General features: G+C 38.8%; 1 protein-coding gene across 1 annotated transcript in view; it reads left to right on the forward strand.

Moving 5' to 3' along the window:
* The first annotated feature begins 7,211 nt into the window (after positions 1-7,211).
* The window catches only part of LOC149194943 (IAA-amino acid hydrolase ILR1-like 3), a 225,128-nt gene continuing 204,353 nt past the window's right edge, over positions 7,212-27,986 (forward strand). The window contains exon 1 of the mRNA XM_089405188.1: positions 7,212-7,937. Within this exon, the coding sequence (XP_089261314.1) occupies positions 7,518-7,937 (420 nt within the window). The 5' untranslated portion in view covers positions 7,212-7,517. The remainder of the gene's footprint in view (positions 7,938-27,986) is intronic.

The raw sequence follows: 27,986 nt of genomic DNA on the forward strand, positions 1-27,986 counted from the left end.
CTGCTCATGAAGTTTTAATCAAAATTGTAAGACACAAAACCTAGTCTATTTCTCTGCGAACATTAATCCACAATTTAGAACAAAAATCGCAGACATGCAATACGAAATCACACACATGCAAGTAGTTTTTTAATTTATTGGGGAAAGCAAACTGTTAAAAACCCCAATGCTTGCTTGCATTAATATGATGAATAGAGATGTAATACAATTTATTTTCTCAACTGTCAATTTGAAAGTGCATAACCTATCTCTTTTCTCACTGAGAAGCTCTGACCCAAACTTGGTTAATTTCAGCTTCTGCTTGAGCTCCTATTTCCTTGCGATGTTCCTTGAGGAATTAGGCCCCTATTATTTAGGAAATACCTCTAATTGAATTGTGCAATTCCTTAGGTTGATCATCTGACTGCATGTAACACTTGTACACTCAAGATTAATCTGCAACTGCTGGTTAACTGCCTTAGAAACTCCACCACAATTTGGCAACTCGTATTCTTTGCATGCATGAGCTTATTATTAGTTGATTGATCAATTAACTAGATGATCTCTGAGTTACACTGATGTCCCACTACTTAACTGACCACCAACTAGTTATATTAACATTTAGAACTAGTTTAACTAATTACAACTGAAATTAACTCAACCTAGGCTCCTAAAATTTAGGAAACACTACATACAACTGGACTTCATGCCCTTAATTCAAATTAACTAAGCTAGACTCCTATTTTTTAGGAACCAACACAAACAAGCTGACTTCAACTCATTAACTCGAATTGAGTCCACATTACCAATCCTCCAAATCAACAGAGTCTTGGTGGAACAAATTTCACGAAACTAATGTTAAGAAGTGCCCCGGGGAGTGGTTTGGTTGAAACCACTCATCTATAGATTGACGACGCAAATTTTGCTCGATGACACCTCCTCTTCATTCCAAAAACCACAAAGGGTGGTCTCAAGATTTGTTTTTGGTTTTCAACGGTCTCATGCGGTTGTGTCAGTTTGTGTGTGGAGAAAAACACCTCGCCTGCATGCATTTGCCTCGGCTCAAATGTACCATGTGACTGAAGTTTAAAGGACCCACACACATTTTTATTCTCATTTGTTTGGCTTGGACTCAAAAATATGATTGCGACATATATTGTACAATATTCTCTGAACAAAAAACCACATGGAGGCAATGTCCAAAATAAAGCAAAAGCAGTGACATTGCCACCACCTAACTCTTGTTTTATATAAGGAATACTGTTTACATTTAAATATCAATATAACCAATTTAAAATCTAATAAAAAATAATGATTGACATTATCCATTTAATTAGGTCGATATGCCTTTATTTTGAATCAATACATTTCTGATTTTAGTCTACACTTCTATATTTGACATCTGTACACTAATCGGGAGACATCTCTCTATTTGACATCTGTACACTGATCGGGAGACATCTGTGCGCACCATTTTTACCCAGGTGGAATTCCAAGAGAATCTATTTGAATTCTTCATGGAATTTATGGCAGTGAACTTGAGTTTTATGGTGCACGACTGCACCACGAAGACAAGAATGACCTCTTGATATGCCGATACTGCCATCGGCAGAGTCACAGGATATGTAATGTTGACCAACATCATAAACGGCGGCCTAGAATGTGGAATGGGGCACATGCACAATAAGTGACCAACAACAGGGCAAAATCGAGCTCTACTAGAGATATTGCAGCTTGTTGGGCGTGGACACAGGATACAACCTCGATTGCAAAAACTAAAGGCATTTCTGAACTCAATCTCTACGATACCAAGCAATCACATCGATTGTTGCTACTTTGTGTTCAATCTTATTGCAGTCTAAATAATAAATAATTTCCCCTAGGTTTGAAAAGAAATTCCTTGCGAGTTGTTGTGACTAGTGGAGCTGGGTTTGTTGGCAATCACCTTGTTGACAGGCTCATGGCAAGAGGCGACAATGTTATTGTTGTCGACAATTTCTTTACATGAAGGAAGAAGAATGTTTTGCATCATTTTGGCAATCTGAGGTTTGAACTGATATTAAGGCATGATGTTCTGTTCTGGAACCCTTATTGTTGGTGGTTGATCAAATCTACCATTTGGCTTTCCTTGCTTCCCCTGTGCATTGCAAACACAATTCTGTGAAGACTATCATATCCTTTACTCATCGAAATACGAAATGAATCTACTCTTTTTAAGAAAATTTATGTAGATCTTACTATTTTTCACAATGGAGGTTTCTATTCAGTATGTGTTTCTGATAAAACTGTTCTGTTTTGATCAGAATCATTAAGTTGAGCTTTATAAAACTACTATTGTGGGAACCTTGAACATGCTCGGACTTGCCAAGCTTGTTGGGGCAAGATTTTTTCTTACAAGTACTAGTGAGGTTTATGGAGATCCTCTTGAACATCCTCAAATTGAAGCATACTAGGGCATTGTTAATCCCATCCGTCAATTTCTTGCCAGATTTACCTTGGATGAAGGCAGTCACCATGTTTTATTTTCAATTCTTGTTAGATGTTTGCCTTGTATTGAAAACTAAAAGAATTATCGTTTTCATGGTGATATTCAGGAGTTCATAGTTTCTATGATGAGGGTAAGAGAACAACCGAAACTCTGACAATGGATTATCACAGGGGAGAAAAAATTGAGGTGTGTTGTGAATCTGAGTTTGACTTAATATCTGTATTAAGTCTCAATATATTAAAACTTATTTCACATCGCACTTTCCAAGATACTTATTTGATATCGTGCTTTCAGGTTGGGATTGCTCGAATTTTCAATACATACGGTTTGCGAATGTGCATCACGTGCCTTGATGATGGTAGGGTTGTAAATAATTTTGTTGCTTAGGTAAGTTACTGATTTTCTTCCCAAGCTCTCAAGACTATGCTCTCAAGAGTTGATGACTGAAGCATCAGCCTCCAAGATTAAGTTGGTTCCATTGAATTTGTCGAAGAGGAAAGTGGTATCATGGTATCATGTCGACGATCCTCCACGGCCTGCGCAGGAATAAGTTATATGGCGAAGGAGGTGAAGGCTATCAGTACAAGGATGTGCCATGGAAATAGCTTTGCGAATCGAATTTTTCACTGTGCTAAATTCTAGAAAATAATGGTATATGGGTGCGGCATATCAATAATCAATATATGAATTTTCTCATCACTACTCGCCGAAGTTACGAACCAATTCACAATTCAAGCTAGATCTAATCTTCGGCTTGATCTGGCTTGATCCATGAATTCACAATTCAACTGCAGAGCGCAAAAGAGAAAAAATTAAGAAGTTTGAAACAAATTGCTTTCCGATTAATGCTTAGTTTGACCAGGAATGCAAAAAAGCAAGGAGAATGTGGAAAGAGACCAACAAGGATAACATAAAGCTTAAAGCTTACAAGCAGTTATTAAGTAAGAAAAAGACCGATTTCATGGTTTCAAGGAGGAAATAACTAATCTTCCTTGGGAAAAATAATCCCAAATTATTTTGGAAGGAACTCCAACTAAGAAAGATACAAACTGTAGATAGTATTACAATTTCCAAATGGTTTAACTATGCAAGACAACTCTATGTTCAGGATCCCAAGGTTGAGCCTCCCCCCTTGGTCAAAACTGATACTAAACTCTTCAAAGTGCAAGAGGTAGAGATGGGTATCAAGAAATTAGGTGTTGGAAAAGCAAAAGACTTAGTTGAACTCCAAGAAAAATATCTAAAGTGGGGCTCAAAGATTCTTGCACCTTACATTACAAAAATTTCCAACAACACCATACAACAGGGGCTCCCCATAGATTGGACAACTAGTCTGGCAATACCTCTTTTCAAGAGCGGTGACGTCGATAATCCCTTCAGTTATAGGACAATCATGATAAACCCTTTGTTTGCAACGCTATTTGGAAGCATGCTAGAAAATAAGATTAGCAGGTGGGCATAAGAAAGAGATAAGCGTGCTAAAGGGCAAGAAATTTTTAGACCTAAACATTCCACAGTTAATCATTGTATAACTTTAAGGCACACCATTGAAAAAGTTTGGGAGAAAAAGGAAGAAGTCTTTTCTTTCTTTGTTGATTTCAGAAAAGCGTTTGACATGGTTCCCAGGGATAAGCTTTGGCATAGAATGGAGGAACTGGGGTTCCTAAACATTTCAGAGAAACTATGCATAGGCTGTATGAAGAGGTGAAAGTCAAAATTAGAACTTTAACATGCATTTCTGAAAGTTTTAGAAGCGATATTGGGGTCAAGTAAAGTTTCCCACTGTCTTCTACCCTTTTTGGTTTATATATCGACAAGCTTGAGGAGTGGTTAAATTTGTAAGGGGTGATGGTATCTATTTGGGCAAGTTTGTTATAAGGCTTCTTTTGTATGCAGATGAGCTTATTCTGATTGTTAAATTAACTCTTGGTTTGTAAGAGCACTTACTATCCCTTGAGCATTTTTGTAGAAGTGTCGGGATGTAAGTCAATATTAGCAAAACGAAAGTAGTGGTTTTCTCTAAAAAAAGAAAACATAACCAACATAAGTTCTACTTTGAAGGCAACATTCTAGAAGAAGTTGCGGATTACAAATACCTTGGAATTGACTTCAACAAAAATCTAAGCTGGGATGGTTGTAGAAAGAAAAGAACTTTGGGGGGTTGGAAAGCATTTTATGCTTTTCAAAATAGGTGTAGAGAGACAGAGTTATGGGACTGGAAAAACACTCAAACTCTTTTTGGGCTTGTAGTGATTCCGATGAATCTCTATGTTGTGAACTATGGGCTAGCAGTACATCTGACATGTAATGGAAACAAATTGAGAAAATTCTTAAGCATTTGATTACAAACAAATTCAAGATTAAAAGTGCAGTTCCTTATGCTATGGTGCGAGTCATAAGGTATTTAAAAAAAATTGAACAAATGGAAGAGGGTAGATGGCCTAAGGTTGTCTTTAATGACATATTGTGCAACAAAAAAAACACTTGGATACAACAAAATAACAAATGGTTTAGTAAATGGGGTATTTGCTTGAACACATGTCCCATAAACAACAAAGAGATAAAAGATTTTGTTATGGATAAGTTCCACAAGTTTACTTGCGATAAGGAGCTAAGAAGAAATAAGTACTAGATTGAAGTGTTTAATCCCAGTCATAGCCATCAACCAAAAGCATACATAGAGGCCAATATCTCTTGGAGAGCCAAAATTCTTAATTGCTTAGTTAATGACTAATTCTCATCAACTCCGGTGTGAAACATGGTGCTGGAAAATGCCAAAAGAAGTGTGGGAGGAAAGAGTATGCATTTTTTGTTCTTTCGGAAAAGTGGAAACAAAAAAGCATTTCATTTTAGAATGTGAGGCCTTCAAAGACAATACGGAAAATTATGCAGATATGTTGGCATCTAGCTCTTGGGATAATCTATTTAGCGAGAGGTTTGTCGAGAAGCTGGGAGCATTTATTGTGAGGCTTCACAGAAAAAGCGCTGAATACATTAAACCAATGAAGAAGAAGCAATCTGTCCCATAAGCTATATTTAGCCTAATAAAAGTTAAAATAATTTTCTTTCTTTTTCCCTTCTTATATATTTTAATATTTTATATTAATTAATCTAAATAATATAAAATATAACACATAATTAATTAATTATTGGTTTTTTCCATACTATTTATATTCTGGTTATTATTCTATTTTCAACTAAAATTTAAAATTATTTTTATTAAATTAAGAATTAGCCATTTCATAAAAGATATTATTTCATATATTAACCATAAGTGAATTTGTATTAATAAATATTTTTTTCCATTATATGCTTGGATCTTTTAGATTTAAATTATTTAAAAACATACTTCTATTTTTCTCATTTAAAATTTTTTATAATAGATTTTTGTAATATTGTACTAGTGTACTTATTACTTCTACTTTTCTCATTTAAAAAAAATTGTAATAGATTTTGATTTTTGCCACTATTTTGATGATTTTTCCAAATGATTATAATTGTTTATCTTTTTGATTTGTGCTTTGTTATTCACTAAGTGCCTTTGTATAACCTTTTGATTTTGTATTTTCTTTTGTGTCGTCATTCTCTTCGGTTTAAGTTATAACACTGATTTGAGTTTACAAACTCTACTCTTTTTTTTTTTTTTCTATGAAAAAAGCTTGATTGTATTATGATAGATAATCATATAAAGTCCAATACATCTGAAGAGATTCTCCATAAACAGTACAAGACTGTAAAGGAACAAAAGTATTGCAGAAGTGTCTAAAAGCCAATATACCACAAGTACCAGAGAAGGAAACAAGTATATGAGCTGCAAACAAGCTATAAACTAGAGGGAAAAGCAGTGCTTTTACCAGATAGATAGTTTAGATAAGTCGAAACCCCATTTAGGGGCAGCATTTGCCCGCTGAGAGAAGGTATACAAAATGTGTAAGAAAAAACAGTTGCATGAAACATAACTAAGAAATTGAAATGAAAACAGTGAAATTATGTGGAATTTCAAGATTTATAAAATTAAAACTTTTCTTTACAATATGTATATAAAATTTAAATTAGCCGATACATACCATTTTTCCAATTTAAAAAATTTATGAATTTGTTTTTGTATTTTTTTGAGACCATTGCTAACATATATATATATAAATCACTTATTACAACTAATCAAATTCAAATAAGTGCAACGATAACTAGTTAACTTAGGCAAAACATATTTCTATCTAATCTTTTATACTTTTTAAATTAGGCAAAACATATTTCTATCTAATCTTTTATACTTTTTGAGACAATTACTTGTATATGTAATATAAAAAATACTTGTACACCTGGTCAAATTCAAATAATTGCTACTATAGCTAGTCAAATTAGGCCAGACATATTTACCAAATGGAGTTGTCTATAATGTGACTTTTTGAGATTCCGGTGACGGAATCCGGCGGAAGAAATTGAGATGAAATGATGATTTGTTGCAGTTAAAATGGTTTTTTAACTGCATATTCGGATTCAGCACCCTGAAAAACCCCTGGGACGGTTTCATTGTGCAGAAATTAGCTATCAAACTTGGATTCCAATAAATCACTGCCGGATTTTCACCGGAAAAAATCGCCAGAAAGGCTTTCAAAAAATCGCGTTAAAGACTACGTCTTACCAAATTACCAGTCTATCTAGCCATTATTAAGCTGGCAGTATATGCCCACGAGAGGATAAAGCACATGCTTCAATCTTATGCAGATATATAAGATATATACTACCCGGCGTATTTATGGCAGGATACACTCGTAAATATTGGTTGCCGTCAAATTCCAGTCCTAACAATTCCACTCTTATTTGTAGATGTTCGGTGTACCTGTCCAACATCTCATAAATTCAGAGCTATCAGTCGGCCGTAACATGTTTTTTGCTCTGAGATATATTGAGGCGGCCGTATACTTTTGATCTGCCATGATTGGTTAAAGTGTTCCCGTGCTGGTTTTTTTTTTAAGCTATTCTGCCCATATGCCCAATTTTCTTCTAATAGACCACAGCCTTCAATAATTTTTTGCAGTGTAGCTCCATGTATTTTTTCTTCATTGAAGCATCTCCATGCCGATTTGGTGTGAGATCCTGTTGCTGTTCAAGCCTGCTATTTTTTGCGTGTATAGGATTAATCTCCTCCCTACTTCTAACGGCTAAAGGCCTGCCCCTGCCGGTCTCTGCTCAAGAGAGCGCTGTAGCTGAAGCACAAGGGCTTCTGAAAGATGCTAAAGGGGAAGAGATGTTTGAGTGGTTGAAGTCGGTAAGGAGGAGAATTCACAGAAATCCGGAGCTCAAGTTTGAGGAATTCAATACCAGCAAACTAATAAGAGATGAGCTGGATGCAATGGGAGTGCATTTCGAATGGCCCTTTGCACAGACGGGTGTGGTTGCCACCATCGGATCGGGCACTGCCCCAGTTGTTGCACTTCGTGCCGACATGGATGCCCTCCCATTGCAGGTACGAGGGGAGTGGATATGGATATGGACTTTTATTTTTTAATTACAACCTTCATTCATGGGTCAAAATTTCACAGATGTATATATTAATTATTAATCTCTCTTTTTCTCTTCACAGCATGCTTCATTCACGGTCAACGTTTTGCAGTAATCACTTGATTGATTGTTTCTGCATGCATCGCATTTAATAGAAAAGCTTAAACATATTTGCATGTTGGGTTTTCAACTTAGGTAACATCCAGGCTTGCGAATTCCTGCTACTTTATTTTGGGAAGCGTTATTTTCCAAATTTCCCCATAGAATTACTAGCATACCCAAGAACATGAATTGAGTCAGCCTAATACATACCTCTCCCCCAAAAACCACGCTGCTCTGGGCCATCTAGGCGCACAGTGCCATTCCCATATTGTATCTCCGGATGCAAGTCATGGCTGCCTCAAAGGGTCTAGCAGTGATTCAGGGGCAAAGAGAGAACATGCAGGAGGAAGAATTCGTCTGATGACAGAATATAATTGGTGAAGACGATGGATGAGGCACAGCAAAGATGATCGCAACGCAGATGGATTTTGTAATAGTTATTGCTTTTGTATGGCAAGATTCAGTAGAATTCCTCTTTACATCTCAAGTTTCTGTAAAATCCTCGTTGTGGGAGAATGTATGCAATCAATAATCGCTCAACGGTGCTGCATTGATTGAAGTGTATACTAGAATACATATCATTCAATCTAAAAAAAATTGCCAATGATTTCTTAAGTGCCCCAAGCCTGATGGTGCTCAAGGTGATTGTAAGGGAGAACGGAGGAGGAAGAGAAATTGGTGGATTTTTTCCATGACCCTCTTGAGAATTTGTGGGAATTTCAATGTTTATTTGCAAGATGATTTTCTTGGCTCAAGGCTATTGAAGGAGGAGGGAGGATTGGATATTGAGGATATTGTACTAGGGCTGCTAAACCATAGCTGTTATGAATGATTAGTTAACTATGGCCTAGCCCTAAAGACTTTTTTTCCTCAATCTGCATGCTCTCCTAGCAAGATTGCAGAAGGGTGGCCAAAAAACTGTAGTTGAAGAAGTATAGCTATGGTTGAAAATGATGGTATAGAGCATACATGTGAATTCGAGGGAAAGAACAGCATTTTAAATGTGAATGGTCCATTGACTGACAATAGGATTGATAGGTGTAAGGATGGATGATCTCACCTTGGTAGGGATCAGTGTGCCTGGTTTAGGGGTTTAATGGAGTGGTTAATATCATATAGGGGCCTTTGTTATAAGTGATGATGAAGGTTCAAAGGTTGGGGTCAACATCTCCAAGTAATGTTCATTGTCATTTTTTACCTATCTCTAATTGAGAACTGAACAAAGCTTGGATAGAGCGTGCTTTGTCATTGTTTAGTGTAGATTCTTGGTATGGTGATGAGGTTTATGTGCGAGGCCTTTCGATTCAAGAGATAGTAGGACTTTGGTTGAGATTTATTAATGGCTTTATCTACCTTATCCATGCGTAATTGACCCATTTAATATATTTACTTTATTTGGCTATTTTGGTTAAGATCTACCTAGTCAATCCCTTAGGGCTAGTGCCCAAACCGTAAAGGGTGTGTGTGTGTACCTCTCATTCATATTCATTAACTCAAGTTAATTATTGAATAAAGGTCGAAGGGTGTCTCTTCTATACATCTCCTCTCTTGGAGTTCTTGTGCTTGGTTATTATAACATCCCTTTTTAAATCCCTACATTTTTGTAATATGTAATTGAGATCTATAACGTTAGAATAACCAAAATGGATATTGCCAAATTTTAAATTGGTGTGATATTCATAAATTGGTGTAATATATTAAAGCTGAAGAATATAGTAGCCAACACAGATCTCGATGCCTAGGAGAGAAACTTCACTAAGGGAGAGTTGCTAGTGGGATTGGAGAAACTTCCTATCTAATTGAATTAATTGGCTAGACCCTTGATGTGGTAGCCAAACTACCCAAACTGACAACAATTATGGAAGAATGAGGAATTTCGTACCAAACTGCCCTAAGGTATGGGCTATATACCCCCCTTTTCTGGAGACTTTTGGTGCCCATGTAACCTAAGGGACTTGAATTTTTGGTGGTGGGTAGCATGTGTATGGAAAAGTAGCTAATCCTAAAGGCAAGGAGAGAGAGATCAACGCATATAGCAGAATAGTAGAGAGAGAAGAGCAATAGATTTTGAAGGCAAGGGGAGAGAAAGTTTGTGTTGTGGAATGAAGAAATTAGAGTGTAGAAGACTGAACGGATAAACAATGTAGACATAAAGAAGAATAGAGAGGGGTGAGATGAGAGGAGAACCCTGAATCTTGTATGTGAAGGAGAGTGGCCTTCACATCCTCTGAAGTGACTTTGTAGCAATGTTTTAAAAATTGGACTCGGACTCAGAACCTGCCGAGGGTCAACTTTGACTCGGCCTCTGACTCGGACTAGTTGATTCTAATGACTCGGTCTTTGTAAAAAAGTACATTAAATATTTAATTTTAATGAAAAATCATATTTTTAAAGATTTTCATTCATGTTTCCAAACTCAAAGCATTAGAATAATAGAGAGAAGACAACACTTGATCAAAGCATGCTCATGAATATATCTATTATATCAAAATGGCACTGAGTGCACTGTCCAATACATGTAATATATAGAGATCAGAACAAAAACACATAACCAATGCTGCTCCAAAAACCAACTCCTCAATGCTGGTCCAAAGATCGCCCAAGAACCTGCTTAATGCTGCTCCAATAACCAACTCCAACTGCTCACAAACTCCTCACAAATGCTCACATAAATGCAATGAGATAGTTGTGAGGAAATATGTGGGGGTTGGGTCACCTTTATAGGCGTGGAAGAAGGGTAGAGGGCCTAGGAAATAGTTTAAACGAAAAAATAATTGATTTCAAGTCCGCACAACCAACCTTTTTTCCACGTTGTAGAGACTGACCGGTTTAAGTCGGGCTCGGTCGGTTCGACCAATCCATTACCGAACCGACCGAATCAGTGACCAACTCAGCTAGTTCGGTAATGGACTGGTCACCAAACCAGATAATTGACCTAGTCTGTCTGGGCAAGGGTATGGCTCGATCAACCAGGCCGATTTTGAGTCAGACCGACCTAGTTTTAAAACAATGCTTTGTAGAACCCTGTGTGAAGTTTCCCCTAAGGCATCAGATTTGGCTCAGGAGTGGTCAATTGCAATGATAAGCGCGATGTCATTGTGATGTTTACTAAATATGCAAGAACAATGAGCTAAGTATGTTAACTAATGCTTCTTTCATGAATGGACGCTATATGACAAGGTAACCTTCCACTTATGTTAAATAGGTGCTACTTGTTCAAGCAATGGAATGTTATACTTGGCTACAATAACTGTATTAGCTCAGGCTCTTGAGTTTCTTGAAGTGTCATGACTAGATTATTCTGCATATTTGTAAGGATATAGCTAGGAATTGCTTGTGATGGCCCCTTGAATAAGTATAAATAATAGTTCGAATATTGTATGTGAATCAGAGTATGGTAGGATGATGAGCTAGATCAAGGTGTAATTATGCTTAGTCATTAGCTATTGTCTCTTATAAGGATAAATCTTGTTTATATTGATACTTTTTAATAATGGCCCCTATAGTAGTCTTAAAGTATTGCATGGTGAGAAGTGTTGAAAGTTCCTCTATGTTTAGAACCTTGTTCCTTCTAGAGATAATTTTGGATATTGGCTTCTTCGTGTGCAACTGTTAGAATTGGCAGTGTGGAGTAGTGGTAGTGCTAAAGAAGTGAGAAGAAGCTTTTTCGCTGGATGAAATTGTGGGACTAGGCGTTGACTATCTTTTGCTTTTGGAGAAATTGTCGGATTAAGGGCAACGTTCTGGATGCCCTTAGAGGCTATTGAAGACTTCTGAGCCTTCAAAGGTTTTTAGGGCAACTTTTTGCCCTAATGAATTCGATCTTAGACCTATAGAATAGGCTTGGCATCCATATCAAATCTTAGAGAAATTCGGGGATTGACCCTTCTTCGATTTTGGGATTGTATGCTTGGAGTTCAAAATTTCGGGGTTGGAAGTCTTTGGCCCTAGCCCTTCATCATATGGTACATCATAGGGCTATGACCTGGAGCCTAGCTAGAAGGGCTATTAGGCCTTTGGCTAATGGATATTGGCCTTTTGGCTACCGACTACTAGGAAAATGTATTGGTGATGATCAAACAAAGCCCATATGTATACTAACCCACACTTCCATCAGTTAATGGGAAGTTCAAGAATCATCAAGAGGTCAGGTCATTGGGAGATCAGAAGTCAACTATTGGGCAAATGTGGCGTTCATGATGTCATGCATCGCTGATACTAACAAAACATATATTTCCCATAAGTTAATGGAGACAGATGGTTCGAGTGTCAAGTGACAGAGTATTGGGCGATTGGGAGACATTGAACCCCTATGACCTCTTAGTATTAATGGGCGTCGACATGTTTGTTGGTTTGAGGGAAATATTCTCGTCAACAAGAGTTTGTTGTTAGGTGTCAAGTTACCAAGAGGATGGACCTTTTACACCAGGATAATCCCATGATACTGTTGGGACCAAAAATCGTATTTGTTGCTGAAGAGGCACTTTTTGTTATTTGACGACAGTTTAGTGATGGGTGTCGAGGATTGGGTGTCAGAGAAAAAAGGTAAGGCTTTGGGGAATTCCTCTTGAAACCAGTGTTGAAAATATCGGTATCGGCAAAATATCGGCGAGGGTCCAGAAAATATCTTATCGGCAATATCGGCAAATATCGGCAAGCATAAAAAATAATTTTTTCAAATTTTTAAATATAGCCGATATTTTCAAAATATCTCGATATTTTGCCGATATTTTCCGATATTTTCAAAACAAAAAATATCGCGATATTTTCTCGGCGATATATCATTTTGCCGAAAATATCGCGATATTTCCGAATATCGCCGATATTATCAACAGTGCTTGAAACTACTAAGCCAATAAGGGCCCTGATGTGACGCGCTGACATGGTGTCGATGTAGAGATGACATGGCGCTAATGTGTCACTAGCATTGTTGTGGAGATGATGTGGCATTAACATGATGTTGACATGGGGCCAATGTGGCACTGATGTGGCAAGGTGACATGGATAAAAGTGTGTCGTGGCGTTAAGGTGGCAGCCGAATGGTAGTCCCAGTGGCAGGTGACGTGGATATTGAATGTCGGGAGGTCAACTATCGGGTGTCGAGCTTTCAGGAGGTTTAGACCTCGTATTGGGCGTGGCCCCTTGTGCTAACAAAACTCGAAATGCCTATTAGTGGATGGAGATTGGTTCCATTAATTGGCAATGGTATGCCAATCTATTGGCATGTTGTGTGTTAGACATCAAGCAAAACTAGAGTGAAGTTTAGACTACGTCTTGATGGCCAAGGGCTCGACAACCCAATAGTAACAGAACCCGTTAAGACTGTCAGGTGATGGAAGTTGGCGAAGAAGTTGGGCTTTGTCAGTTAACGACCCAATGATAGGCTGGGAGGAATTGAGACAGGTTCGTTTAAATCCTAGAAGCCTTACCTCTGGGAATGAAAGCTGAGATACTTGCTAGTGGTCTGGGCTAGTAGACATGGGCCAATGAGTTAAGGACACAAGATGGATTGATGAGGTGGTCCTTGAAGTGAAGATTCTCCAAATGGGCATAACTTCTTATCCATACCTCCGGTATGGGAAAATTTTGTATTGTTGGAAAGATCTCAACAAGCAAAAGGCAATGGCGATATCATAATCAATTTTTGAAGTGTCAGAAGTAAGAAGAAATATGTTAACCTCATATTCATGATTAACTTTGAAAGTTGGGTCTATATAAACCCTGTAGACCTAATTAGGCATTAGGGGGGTGGGTATGTTACACTTATGGTGTGATCTTCTCTTGTGATGTTGTTATAAATCTGCTATGCTTTTTCTATTCTAGATCAAGGTTTTCTAAAGTTTGGGATGATCAAATGACAACCCTTTTTTGCAACAAGGCTTTATGGATGTATTTAGAGAAACCACATCCCACCCCCTATGATTGTTAGCTTTTGGGGTTACTCCAAAATTGTTTACACCATGTTTTGGGGTACATGTTTTGTGATGAATTTGCACATTGGAGGTGGCTTCCTTAATGGTTGCTTGACCTCTATTGGGTATGTTACCCCTCTCCTTGGTTGGGGTATTCACATGAATTTTGATGAGCAAGAAGGTTTTCGATGACATGGCCTGGTGTTTCTTGGGCAACGTCCTTATTTTTGATTATTGGGCTTTTTCACATTTTTTGTGGTAGCTCACATTTCTCAAGGCATATGACTCTTCTCTTGGGCAGTGTCCTTCATTTTGATTTTTGGGCGTTTTCACTTTTTTTGTGGCAGTGCACATTTCTCAAGGCATATGACTCTTTGAGGCACTTTTGGGGCTATTTGTGCACACATGGACCTCTTCTTGATGTGCCACATGGAAGATTATGGAGTGCTCTCTTGACTGGTCATTTTGTGAGTTGATTTTCTCTTGTTTAGAAGGCCAACCCACAAACGAGATCCTTATGACAACTGTGGGGGTGATTTGAATGACATGCATGGGCCACTTAGTGATTTTTGAAGGTTCAAAGCTTGAAGGGATGATGTGGAAATCACTTATGATGATTTTGACATGACTTAAGAAGACACAACATGAAGACTAATGGGCTGAAATTGAAGGATAACCCCATGTATTTGGATGTCAACACGACTTTGGGGGTTTTTTTGGACTAGTTTTTGATTTGGAAAATCATTTTCATGCTTCATGGAGGTGCCTTGACTTAAGGTATGGGCATGGGCATTCAATTGATGTCTAATTTGGAGATAATGGAGCATCATATTACACCTTTTATGACATTGTTTTGGAGGATCTGCCTCGTTTAGAGGGTTTGTGCCATCATTTTGGAGGATTGATTTGCACTTTTTGTGAAGTGGCTCAAGGATCTACACATGCTTGGAGCCTTTGGAGGCCAACATGGAAACTTGGGATATCATTCACCCTTCTTTGGAGGAGAGGACCCCTTTTTGGGGCTTTACTTCATCTTGTCTATTGTACATGTTGCTTGACCACTTTTATTTTATTGTTGTTTTAGAATATTTAGTTAAATTTACTTTGCTTACGCTAGATATAAGTAATCACATGAGATAATATTATTTTATTGTAAAGGAAGTTTAGCATTGTCTATATAAAAAGATGCACTTCCACATTTGAACTCATCGTTGGATTTTGGAGAGCTCTCTCTAATTGTAGCGTAATCAATATATCGTTCTTGGAGCATTTATGGTGTTAAGGGTTCTTTCTTTTTGGATGAATGTTGTCAATTTTTGAAGTTTTTCTACTTGGTTTTATTTTTCTGCATGAAGATTAATGGTGGAATGTTCAAGTCTTCTACAAACGTTTCACGATCAATTCATTGAAGGATAACTTTATCATTTGGAAAGAAGAAATTTAATGTCTTCCCTTATTCTTCCTTTGTTGATTTGGTGCATATTTGATATTGCGATTTGTTCTTCCTTATTGTTCCTCGACCAAAGTATTAAGTGATTTTTATCAAATTACAGATGATTTTGGATGGCAACGGTTGTCTTCCTTTGAAGCCCTTGCTTGTATACCTTGAATTCATTGTTGATCTTGGTTGGGTAAGGGATTACTCTACCTTTTGGTGCCAGTCTCTAACCCTAATCCTTGAAGGAATAGGCCGACTACTTGAAGGGTTTTCTCTTTGACCTCATTTTCCATTTGATTCACCTTCACTCCTTTTCCCTAGTTAAAATTTGAACTGATTTTAATGTCCTTCCACCACTTTTATGAAAAAACTATAAAAACTCCAAACCTTGTTTTACTGAGTCTACTCTCGACGTCACCTTGTGCTTCATTGCTTGGTCTTAATAATCCTATTAGGAATACCCATATTGAGTCAAAGGAGAGTTGGCTTGTTGAATGGAGTAGAGTAAGAGGTGATTTTGCACTTGCCTAGATGTTAGGGCATGCAGAAATCCCAGATCAATTCACTGTGCTAGAATTAATTTATAAAATTTAATTATTTCCTAATGTTAGACTTTGTAAAGATTAAAAAGTGCAAAGTCAAGATAAGATTAGATTGTGGCCATTGACCTTCAAGGAGCAAGGGTAAATCTCAACCCTTGGATCCTTCTGGAAGAACAAAGTCACCTTATAAAGAGGAAATAAGGTTGAGCTGAAAATCAGATTGAGTGACACCACTTGTGTTCAGAGCAATCAACAAGAGGAGGCTGATTCAACAAGTTAGCATTTAGTTGGAGTGTTTCAGCATTCAAGCGGGCAAGGAAGAGGGATGTATGAACTGAATTGTTAAAATTTGGCAGCTCAGGGATGAATTTCTCCTAGAAGTAATCATTTTTTTTCAGTTCTGTTTGAACCACCTATCATAAAATTTCATTCCTGACAATTTTAATATGACTTCCCAAAAATTGTAAGTCACATCTCAATTTGGAAGTGACTTTCCAAAAATAGAAAGTCATGTCTAAATGATCAAGGATGATCTTGACATATGGAATCCACTTTAAAATCAAATCAATCATGATTATACAAATCAAGAATTAATATTTTTATCTTTACTAATAATATTATTATTATGATATTATTATTTATAAAATATTCTAAAGTCATTCACCTTTAATGGATTAATAAAACCAAATTCTCTCATGGAATAAGTAAATTAAATTGAGAATCTCTTACTTGGAAAATCAAACCTCTCTCTTGGAATAAAATAGCAACTCTACACCTAAGAGAATGTATATCTCCCTCACTAATTCAATGTATGGAAAAAGTGTAACTCCTCCTCATTAAATGCACTTGTAACTCTCTCATTCAATTTGATTTGTAATTCTGACCAAATATTCTCTCATGACTAAGTGTAATTCTTTTTCTCCCTAATTCGAATTGTAACTCCTTAAGATAAGTGTACCTCTCTCTCTATTCTTGGGATGAGTTATACTTCTTCTAAAGTAACTCTTCCCTCATAGAATTTGATTCTCCTATTATTGGCTCAAGGCATGAATTCATTTTGTAACTCCTCTCCTTTCTCATCTATTTAAGCAAGAGCAAGTGAGAGTTGAGAGTAGCATGTTCATTGTGAAAAAGGAGAGCAAGTGTTGAGTGTGTGCAAGAGAAGTGTGAAAACTAGTGAAGAGCAAAAGCAAGGGAAGAGCTAAAGCAAGTGTAAAGGACATGATTTGATCAAGAGAAGGAGGAGATCTTCAAGCAAAAAGCAAGTGCACTTCAAATGCAAGTTGATTAGACATTGGTGACTCTCTCTCTCTCTCTCTTTGTACTTTTGCTGAACAATTGAAGAAATCTAATAGAAGAACAATCATTTGGGTTTTCCCCCTTGAGGGGTTTTGCTCTCATTGGACCAAAATCTCAACGTCTCATATTTGTACTTGGCTGTCTTCATATCATTCTTAAGTTTATGTTCTATCTACAATTGCTGATCTAAAAAGTTTTGAAGAAGAAATTTGCATTATAAGTAATTGTAACAACATAAAACATTCAATTTTCTGCATAGAACATTTAGTTTTCTGCAAAGTACATTCAGCTTTCTACAAAGTACATTAAATTCCATTCAGTTTTCTGCAAAGTACATTCAATTTTCTGCATAGAACTTTCAAATTTCTGCAAATTTTTTTTAAATTTTTGCATAGAAATTTCAGATTTTAACATGGTATCAGAGCCTTGGTGAAGACAAGTCCAAGGAGACCAGAGATGACTTGAAGAAACCCCACTTGCTGCCAATGTTTTTTTGATCAAGATGACTTCGTCTTACTTTAAGGTAGAGGATAAGCTGAATGATGCTTCAAACTTTGGTCCATGGAAAGCAAGGCTAGATATCACTCTTGAAGAACATGAAGTTTTGGAGTATGTTGAAGGCACAATAGCTGATCCACCAGAGAATTCAAGTGTTACTGTCAAATCCAAACATAAAAAGGGAAATCAAAGCTAGAAAAATTATCCTTGATTCTCTTAGTGATTATCTCATTACTTATGTTTCTGGTTTGAAGAAAGCTAAAGAAATGTATAACAAATTAATTGACATGTTTGCAATTAGTAACTTGAACTAGATTATTGCCTTGAAGAATCAACAGAAGGACATCGAGATAAACAAAGAAGAGACGGTTCAAGCATACTTCCTAAGAATGACCAAAATCAGTGATCAACTGTCAACAATTGGTGAAGTTGTATTGGACAAAGAAATGGTGTTGATTGCACTTGGAGGCCTTGTTACCACTCAAAGTAACAGGGGACCTAAAGGGGATTCCTAAAGGGTCAAATGCTAGACCAAGGGTAAGAAATGGAGACTTTATCCCACCGTCACCTCAGCTAAGGCTCCCTACTATTTACAGACTTTCACCAATGGGAGGAGTCTCAGTATATATGGAGTCACAAATAAAGGATAAATTAACAAGTGGATATAAGGTGACCCAAATAATCTCTTTCCAGAAGAAGGTCAAGGATGGAGCTTGCTTGCTTTATAAGCAAGGCACAATGACTTCTAGGAGAAGGATGTGGGGATTTGAGGGTTCGGTTTATGGAAGATGACTTGTGAAAGAGTTTCTCAATCCTTAAAATCCTAATTGAAATTGGTATCCTAGATGGTTCTTGAAGAATTGTCTTTTCAAAGGAGTGGGACCACACCAGATCAGGTGGACACAACCTAGGTCAAGAGAGAAGGATTTAGCAACCAATGATGTTCTAAACCCAGACAAGGAGGCGGAAAAAATGAAAGCAAGAATCTTCAATTAAAGGTGTCAAATTGATCCTATGAGACACTAGTGTTGGGGATGCTAGGCAAAGTTTGATCTCGGAGCTAGGGCTTGGGTTATCTCACAACTCCATCGTCGGAATGGCTTCAAAATTGGAGGAGGCGTTAAGGACACACCAGTGCAACAAAGGCTAGGAGATCCAACTTTTTGAGGGCTACTTTGTCGGTAAATATATGCCATAGGTGGCTAGACCTAGAAAAAAGAGAGAAAAAGGTGAAGAAATAGGTTTAAAGTGACCACCTTTTGAGGGATCAATGCCTAATTCCTCTTGGGGATATGGAGTCAAGGAGAACTATGAAGATGGATCTTGTTTCTTGTTCAAGGAGGTTCTCAAAGTCAACATCGTCCAATGTTAAGGGCAAGAGAAGAAAAGTGACGTTAAAAGCAATTTATACTTCATTGCAAATGGGGAAGGCTTGTCAAGGTAACTTAGACCTCTAGGACAATTCATTCATCAAACATGGTTTATACATAAAGATAAGCTATATAGAGACATAATTCCACATTGATGCCGTAAATACATGTAGCAACTAGCCCAAAAAAATTGCAAAAATCTCATGATCAATATATGTAGCAAAGTAAAAGAAAATAGCATCAAAATTGTACTTACATGTAAGAGAATATATCCAACCATTAACATATTTGCAATATAAGAAGCTCCAAGATAAGAAGACTCAATCCACATCAAAGTTCATCCATGATCCAAAAATATCCCCAAGGAAAAATGTGAAGTTCTCAAGATAGAGAATGATCCAAGTCAAGTGATGATACAAAGTGAATTCATCTAACTCCTATTTATACACTCATTAGGAGTTCAAATTATCTAATTGGGCCTCCATTAGCCCCTAAAATAAAATAATGCACAAATTAACTAACTTTTGGTGACAAGTCCACCATACTAGCTCACAAATAAAATAACAAGCCTCAAGAGGTCAAATAATAATCTATGCATGTCGTAGGGCCCTCTAAGAAGCCTAATGAGGTCCATAAGTGCCATAATGATGAATAAGACCCTAAAAAATGATGGACAAGGGGGTGGCCCCTTGTTCTCCAAACAATAAATCTGTGGTGCTCCTAGTGGGTGTGGGGGAACACCAATAACCTCATGGGTCTCCAAGTAAGTTGAAGATGCCTGTAGATCATCTGTAAGGGCTCAGATGATGGAATAAATGATGCCACATCAGTGTACAAGTCCTGGGTCACTTGCCAAGTGTATGGTGGAACTGTGGGGCCGGTTGGTCGTGGTGTAACTGATTTATTTCTCCTACTTATTTCCCACAATAAATTATTTACGAAACCCTTTAGTAAATATTAAAATAAATTCTACTGCAGTTATCCCATAATTACATAGAGAAAATAACAGTGATATACAAGCACAAGAATCAATCACATCAACACAGTTATTTTTGGACAATTGTCTTCGGAAAAACCCAATCGGGGAAACCGGTGCAACACATAGAGGGTTTGTATTATTAAGCAGATTTCTGAATACAACTAGGGTGCCAAATTCAGCTCACCCAACAGAGAATAAACCTAGCAGAAGTACCTCTATCCAGAGACAGATGAACAAACCCCACAGGTGATTGCGTTGTTCCCAGTGTTGGGTAGCGATGGCTGCTCCAAGCTCTGCACTGGAACTGCATCATCTCCTCTAGGAGCTGCATCACTGCGACACTGTGTCACTGCGTTAGAGCTCTCCCTCTGCGTCACTACTCTCCCTCTGCGTCACAGCGACACTGCGTCAGAGCTCTCCCTCTTCCTTCCCCCTACAACTCTTCCTCTGAAATCGAACTCCTCCTTGAGAATCGATTTCCCTCGTGTTACTGAGTATTTGCCCAGTGTGTCTCCAAATGACTCTCAAGTCTTCTCTTATACTTTTCCTGTTGATAAATCAACGCCCGAGATTAAGTCTCTAATCAACGACTAAGATTAAAATAGACTTGATCTTCGTCTCTTAGAAGCTTCTCACCCATATCTTTATTAATACCCATTAATATTTCTATTTTCCTAAGCTTAGATTTAGGAACACATAAAAAATATTAATTATTTTAATAACTCCTCATTTGGGTGGAATTCTTCCAAACGATTTCTAGGTCTTGGAGATCTCATGTGTTATAGTCCCTCCACAAAATTTCGAAGCTAGAGCACATCCGATGCTACCCAAAATCAACAGATCCAAGTCAAGTGATGATACAAAGTGAATTCATCTAACTCCTATTTATACACTCATTAGGAGTTCAAATTACCTATTTGGGCCTACATTAGCCCCTAAAAAAAATAATGCGCAAATTAACTAACTTTTGGTGACAAGCCCACCATACTAGCTCACAAATAAAATAACAAGCCTCTTTGATGCAGGAGCATCTGGCTGACAGGGCAAAGACAGAAGCAAGGTTGATATGGTTTCCGAAGAGAACAGAGAAATCAATTCACTGGATGGATAGTATACTTGTTTTTTTTATTTTACTTTTCTTTCATTAAAGTTGCCTAAGATTAATGTAATGACTTTTAATTAGGAGCAGTAGTAATTAGTTAGAGTCGTTGTTTCCAGACAGTTACATTACTGTTGTAAAAGCATGAAAAGAAAATGTACTAGCCAACTATGCAAAGTTCCACATAAGGAACAACTGATGTAACCAACCGAACAAACCAACAGCAGTTAAAACCGTTTGAAAACAATGCTATTAAAGGAAAAAAAAGGCACATTACGGGGTTCGACTGTGTAAGAAAAAAAACAGAGAGAGAAATATAATTATTGTTCTGTGCACACACAATCCTACAACGTCCTCAATGCTGTGTAACATTTGTTAATATTTTATCATGTGAATACTGTCAATGTACTGCTACAGGTTCTGAACCAAGAGAAGAAGATAGTCAAAGTCGGACGAAAAGTAACAGCGTCCAGTTACAAGCGGCATAACCAAAAATAATCAGACATTAAATAATCATAACAGGTATGTGAGTTCACGACTTCAATCCAAATCTATTCCAGCACTGAATTCATAGGGTTACAAAATACAGTCATCCAAAGTTCATTGTTCGTTCACATTCTGTTCAAAATAAAAGACCGAACCCAGTTCACAGACGTGGGGACTAAAACTAATTGCAAATAGAAGCCAAACCCTATAAGACCCCAACTCGTTTCCATAATCAACGACAAAGCCTAACGACCAGAGAACCGAGAACAGATAGCGGCTTAAGGCCAACAAGAAAAGACCAACCCTACAAGTCGTAAAAACCAAGTCAAGCAAACCACAACGAACAGAGCGACGCTACTCGTATTTTGTTCGGGACAGCTGAGAGTCCAAGCGCCGAGACCCTCGAGCGGCTCCACCTGTGAAGAAGACAAACAGAACGAGATTAGGTTCCAAGTGATAAATACAGAGAACTGGAAATGGAATGACCGAATAAAAACACAGTGCATTATTACCTGACAGGCAAGCCATAGCCGCAACTACACCTCGAATGACCCTCCTGCTCACGAAGGAGCCAAGACGTTAGACTCAGGAAGAAGAGGGGTACAAATGTCTAGCATAGAACAGTGACTTACCAGGCGAGTTGGCGGAGGAATCAACGGAGAACACCACCATAACCCTGTCGAGTTTGTGGAGGAATCGAACCAGCGCTGAAGAAGATGTCACCAAGGACCATGCGGCCATCAATTAAATGTAAACCCTCGTGAAACACAGACAGCAACCGATAAAAGACGCATAGATGCAGAGACCCACTAAGGCAGACTCCAAACGCACAGTGACAGTGGACATACAAGCAGAAGAATATAATAACGCAAACCTTACCAGGGTTTCAACGAATCATCGGGTGAACAAAAGATTTCCAGGCTGAGTCCCAAACGACCGAGGCCGAGAAGGCTACCAGGAGCACGTAACTCAGTAAACCAGGCGGACAAGCCTCAGGAAAATACAAAGAAAACCACAGAAGCTGCAAGGGGTCGCCGAGAGCTCGTAGAGCAAATGACCGGGAGAAACAACGATAACTAAATGAGCGCGAAGGTGTAAAACCCTATACCAAGGCGGGTTCGTAGAATTCTGAGGAGGGACAGATGTCCACCAGACAAACAACCAGGGTATAATCATCGTAACTCTAATCAATTCAGCACAGATTAAAAATCAACTAACATATATCCGAAATCCTTTTTGATTATTATATTCATTGTTGGTACACATCAACATAAGCGCATTGACGGCGGGACCACGTGGGTTGGCCCCATCAAGTGGTATCAGAGCAAAATTTTAAGGAAACAGAGGAAGATGGAAGTTCAAAGACGAGGACGTGGAAGAGGTGCACGCAGAGTAGTAGACGAGGGCTTGAGAGAACAATTGAGAATCCTTACTGCTCGCTTGGAAGCAGTAGAGGTAGGTAGGAGAAGAGACCCAGAACTTGGGGATGATAGTGAAGAAGAGGCAGCAACTGCTACAGACGGATCAGAGGAAGAAGCCCCGGAGTTAAGACTGTTGAGATCGGTACTGTTAGCTAGCAGCAAACCCAAACCTGAGATCCCTAACTATGATGGCAGTCTGTCCGCAGATGTTTTGCTGGATTGGGTAAGTGAGTTAGATAAGTATTTTGAAAACGAAGAGATCAGTGAGGACAAAAGAGTTAGATTTGCTGTGACTAAGTTAAAAGGACACGCCGCCTTATGGTGGGATAGTGTCCAAGCGGACAGGAGACGAATGAACAAGCTACCAATAAGAAAGTGGCCAAGGATGGTGGCAAAACTGAAGGGCAGATTTTTGCCTAAAGACTATCAGGTCGAACTTTATCGACGAGTGCAGAATTTAAGGCAGAAAGGTATGACTGTGAAGGAATACACAGAGGAGTTTTATCGTGTAAATTTGCGGGCTGGTTATACGGATGATACTCCAGAAAAAACAGCGAGGTACGTGAATGGCTTGAGACTGGAAATACTAGATGAGATCAGTATTCTCTCTCCACGAAATATAGAAGAGGCCTTTCAGAGTGCTGTAAAGGCTGAAGAAAAAATTAACAGGAAACAGAATAATAGGAGAGGGCGAGGAAATGGCAGAGGACGAGGACAGTCCTACGGCAGAGGGAGAACTGCCACTAACAGCGAAGAAGGCAGCAGTTCTAGAGCTTCAGGGACAGCAGAGAAGGGAGATAGCACCAGAGGAGGTCGGCCATATCAGCGGGGAAGAGGAAATGGTCGCGGAAGGGGGACTAATGTCCAGTGCTACAGGTGCCATAAGTGGGGGCATAGATCCTTCGAATGCCCAGAAGCTGAGCACGCTGGCCAGAGGGGAGCATTTGTTGCGCAGCCTGAGGAAGCTGAAGCATAGCCTCAAGAGATAGAAAACGTGGCAGAAACAGGAGAGGCTTTAGTTTTGAACAAAGTATTGTTGAAGCCAGCCAAGGAAATGGTTGAACAGACCCAGCGGAAGGCGCTGTTTCGAACAGTTTGCAAATCACACGGAAAGTGCTGTAAATTGATCATAGACACCGGAAGTATAGACAATTTAGTTGCCACCGAGATTGTGGAAAAGCTGGGATTGAAACGGCTTAAGCATCCCACACCTTACAAGTTGTCGTGGCTACAGAAAGGCCACCAACTATTAGTTGATGAACAATGCGAGGTTGAATTTCACATTGGCAAATACCAAGACACAGTGGTCTGCGATATTATGCCAATGGACGTATGCCATATAGTACTAGGGAGACCGTGGCAGTATGATCGGAAGGTGACGCACGATGGGAAGACAAATTGTTACAAATTTGTGAAAGATGGGATCAAACATACGCTTGTACCCATCAAAGAGGAGGATGCAGCAGAACCAAGTGGAACAAAAGCATTGTTAATAGGAGGAAAACAGTTTGTGAAGCAGATTGAGGAAAACGAGGTCAATTATGCGATTGTAAGGAGGACAAAAACGATGTTGCTGAACACAGAAAAGTCAGAATTGCCTGGAGAGATTCAGGAGTTGTTGAAAGAATTTAAAGACATTGTAATTGACGATCTACCAGATAAGTTGCCTCCCAAGAGGAGCATTAGCCATCATATCGATTTCATACCTGGAGCAAGCCTACCGAATAAGGCAGCATATAGAATGAGCCCGAAAGATAATGAAGAGATTCGTAAACAGGTGCAGGAGTTGCTGGATAAGGGACTGATTAGAGAAAGTTTGAGCCCTTGTGTGGTACCAACAGTACTCGCACCTAAGAAGGGTGGAGAATGGCGAATGTGTACAGATTCACGAGCTATCAATAAAATCACTATTCGGTACAGATTTCCCTTACCCAGAATGGATGACATGATGGATTGTCTTAGCGGGGCAGCTTATTTCACGAAGATTGATCTGAAGAGTGGATATCATCAGATCAGGATTAGAGAAGGAGATGAGTGGAAGACAGCTTTCAAGACCAATGAAGGGCTGTACGAATGGCTGGTCATGCCATTTGGATTAAGCAACGCTCCTAGTACTTTTATGAGATTGATGAATGAGATGTTAAAGGAATTTATTGGCAAGTTTGTGATAGTTTATCTTGATGATATCTTGATTTTCAGCAGAACGAAAGGAGAACATCTTCAACATGTTCGAAGGGTGTTAGAGAAGTTACAGCAGAACAAACTGTTGATAAACTTAAAGAAATGCACTTTCCTGCAGAAGGAGCTGGTCTATTTGGGGTTTGTAGTTGCAAAAAATGAATTGAAAATGGACCCAGAAAAGATTGCAGCAATCATAAATTGGCCGTCACCGAATAGCTTATTTGAGGTACGTAGTTTTCACGGCCTGGCAAGTTTTTATCTGAAATTTATTAGGAATTTCAGTGCAATCTGCGCGTCGATGCTAGAGACCATCAAAAAGGCCAGTCAGCCTTTTTGTTGGACCAGGGCGGCAGAAGACAGTTTTCAGCTTTTGAAGCGGAAGATTACGGAGAGGCCAATCTTGAGGCTGCCCGATTTTAATAAACTCTTTCAGGTTCGGTGTGACGCAAGTGGAACAGCTATTGGCGCTGTGCTCAGTCAGGAAGACAGACCGGTGGCATTCTTTAGTGAGAAATTAAATGAGAGCCGATAGAAATACTCCTCGTATGACAAGGAATTTTATGCCGTGGTCCAAGCTTTAAAACATTGGAGGCACTACCTGCTGGGCAATAAGTTTGTATTATTTTCGGATAATTCGGCGTTACAATATGTAATGTAGCAGCACAAGTTAAACCATAAGCACGCCAAATGGGTAGAATACTTGCAGAGTTTCACTTTCGTGTTAAAACACATAAGTGGGCAAGCCAATAAGGTGGCAGATGCCTTGAGCAGAAGAGCTTTGCTCTTACAGGAAAGTAGCATACAGGTGATGGGATTCGAACATCTGAAGGATTTGTACCAAACCGACACAGATTTCAAAGAAGCTTTTGAAGCCTGCCAAAATCCCATATTGAGGAATGCAAGTCCATGGTTAAACTACAATTTGCAGGAAGGATTATTGTTCAGAGGTGGGTAGTTATGTATCCCAGACTGTTCGATGAGGGAAAATATTGTACGGGAGAAGCATAGTGGTGGACTAGTGGGACATTTTGGCATCAACAAAACTTTGGAGCAACTCAGACATTTTTATTATTGGCCCAAAATGAGCAGGGATGTACAAAGATATGTGAACAGGTGTAAAGTCTGCCAACTGGCGAAAGGACACAGTCAGAATACTAGACTTTACACACCACTACCTATTCCAAGTAGGCCAGGGGACTCAGTCAGCATTGACTTTGTCTTAGGACTGCCTAGAACGCAGCGGAGATATGATTCAGTAATGGTGGTGGTAGATAGATTTTCGAAAATGGCTCATTTTATTCCTTGCCGGAAAACTAGTGATGCCACGTATGTAGCTCACCGGTTTTTCACGGAGGTTGTTAGACTACATGGCCTAACCAGATTTATCATTTCAAACAGGGATGTAAAATTCACAGGACACTTTTGGCGCACCCTATGGAAAAAGTTGGGCACGCAATTGAATTTCAGCTCTGCGTATCATCCGCAGATTGATGGACAAACGGAAGTGGTGAACAGGAGCTTGGGGAATTTATTACGGAGTCTAACTAGAGAAAATTCACGGTTATGGGATCGTGCTCTCGCTCAGGCATAATTCACTTATAACGATTCACCCAATCGTAGCACCGGACACAGCCTATTCCAGATTTTGTACGGCATGCATCCTCGGGGAATACATGAATTGCGAGATTTGGGAAAGTTGGAGCGGAGAAGCGCGGATGGGGAAGATTTTGCCGAAGCAATGAGCGAACTTCATGAAAAGGTCAAATTAAAATTGCAGGACAACGTACAGAAGTATAAGCAACAAGCAGATTCAAAGCGAAGAGAAGTGCAATTTAATGTTGGAGATGAGGTTCTCGCGCACCTGCGCAAGGAACGATTTCCTAAGGGCACGTATAATAAACTAAAATATAAGAAAATTGGTCCATGCAAGATCTTACGTAAATTTTCAGCCAACGCCTACGAAATTCAGCTGCCACCTAATATAGGCATTTCACCTATTTTCAATGTGGTGGATCTGTCCCCATATACTGCCCAAGCAGAGGACGACAGTGTGGTACGGCCAGAACGGGACACCCAAATTGGAGATAGTTCTTGGAAGAAGCATATGCCTTCGGCTCAGTCCCATGAGATTGAAGGGATCTTTAGTACCCAGGTAGCCAAGAAGGCACGTAGGAAAGAGTATCTACGATATCTCGTCAAATGGAGAGACTGTCCAATGGAGGACAACTCGTGGCTCGACGCGGCGCAGATACAGAAGGCTGGCTATTCGGTGGAGGAACTCATAGAACAGAGCCATGATTTTCTTTTACCTCGGGAGCCTGATGCAGGAGCATCTGGCTGACAGGGCAAAGACAGAAGCAAGGTTGATATGGTTTCCGAAGAGGACGAAGAAATCAATTCACTAGATGGATAGTATACTTGTTTTTTTTATTTTACTTTTCTTTCATTAAAGTTGCCTAAGATTAATGTAATGACTTTTAATTAGGAGCAGTAGTAATTAGTTAGAGTCGTTGTTTCCAGACAGTTACATTGCTGTTGTAAAAGCATGAAAAGAAATTGTACTAGCCAACTATGCAAAGTTCCACATAAGGAACAACTGATGTAACCAACCGAACAAACCAACAGCAGTTAAAACCGTTTGAAAACAGTGCTATTAAAGGAAAAAAAGGCACATTACGGGGTTCGAC

Source organism: Pinus tabuliformis, chromosome 2_2 (assembly GCF_031772625.1).
Source record: "Pinus tabuliformis cultivar Carrire ecotype Pingquan chromosome 2_2, CPIR1, whole genome shotgun sequence".
Lineage (NCBI taxonomy): Eukaryota > Viridiplantae > Streptophyta > Pinopsida > Pinales > Pinaceae > Pinus > Pinus tabuliformis.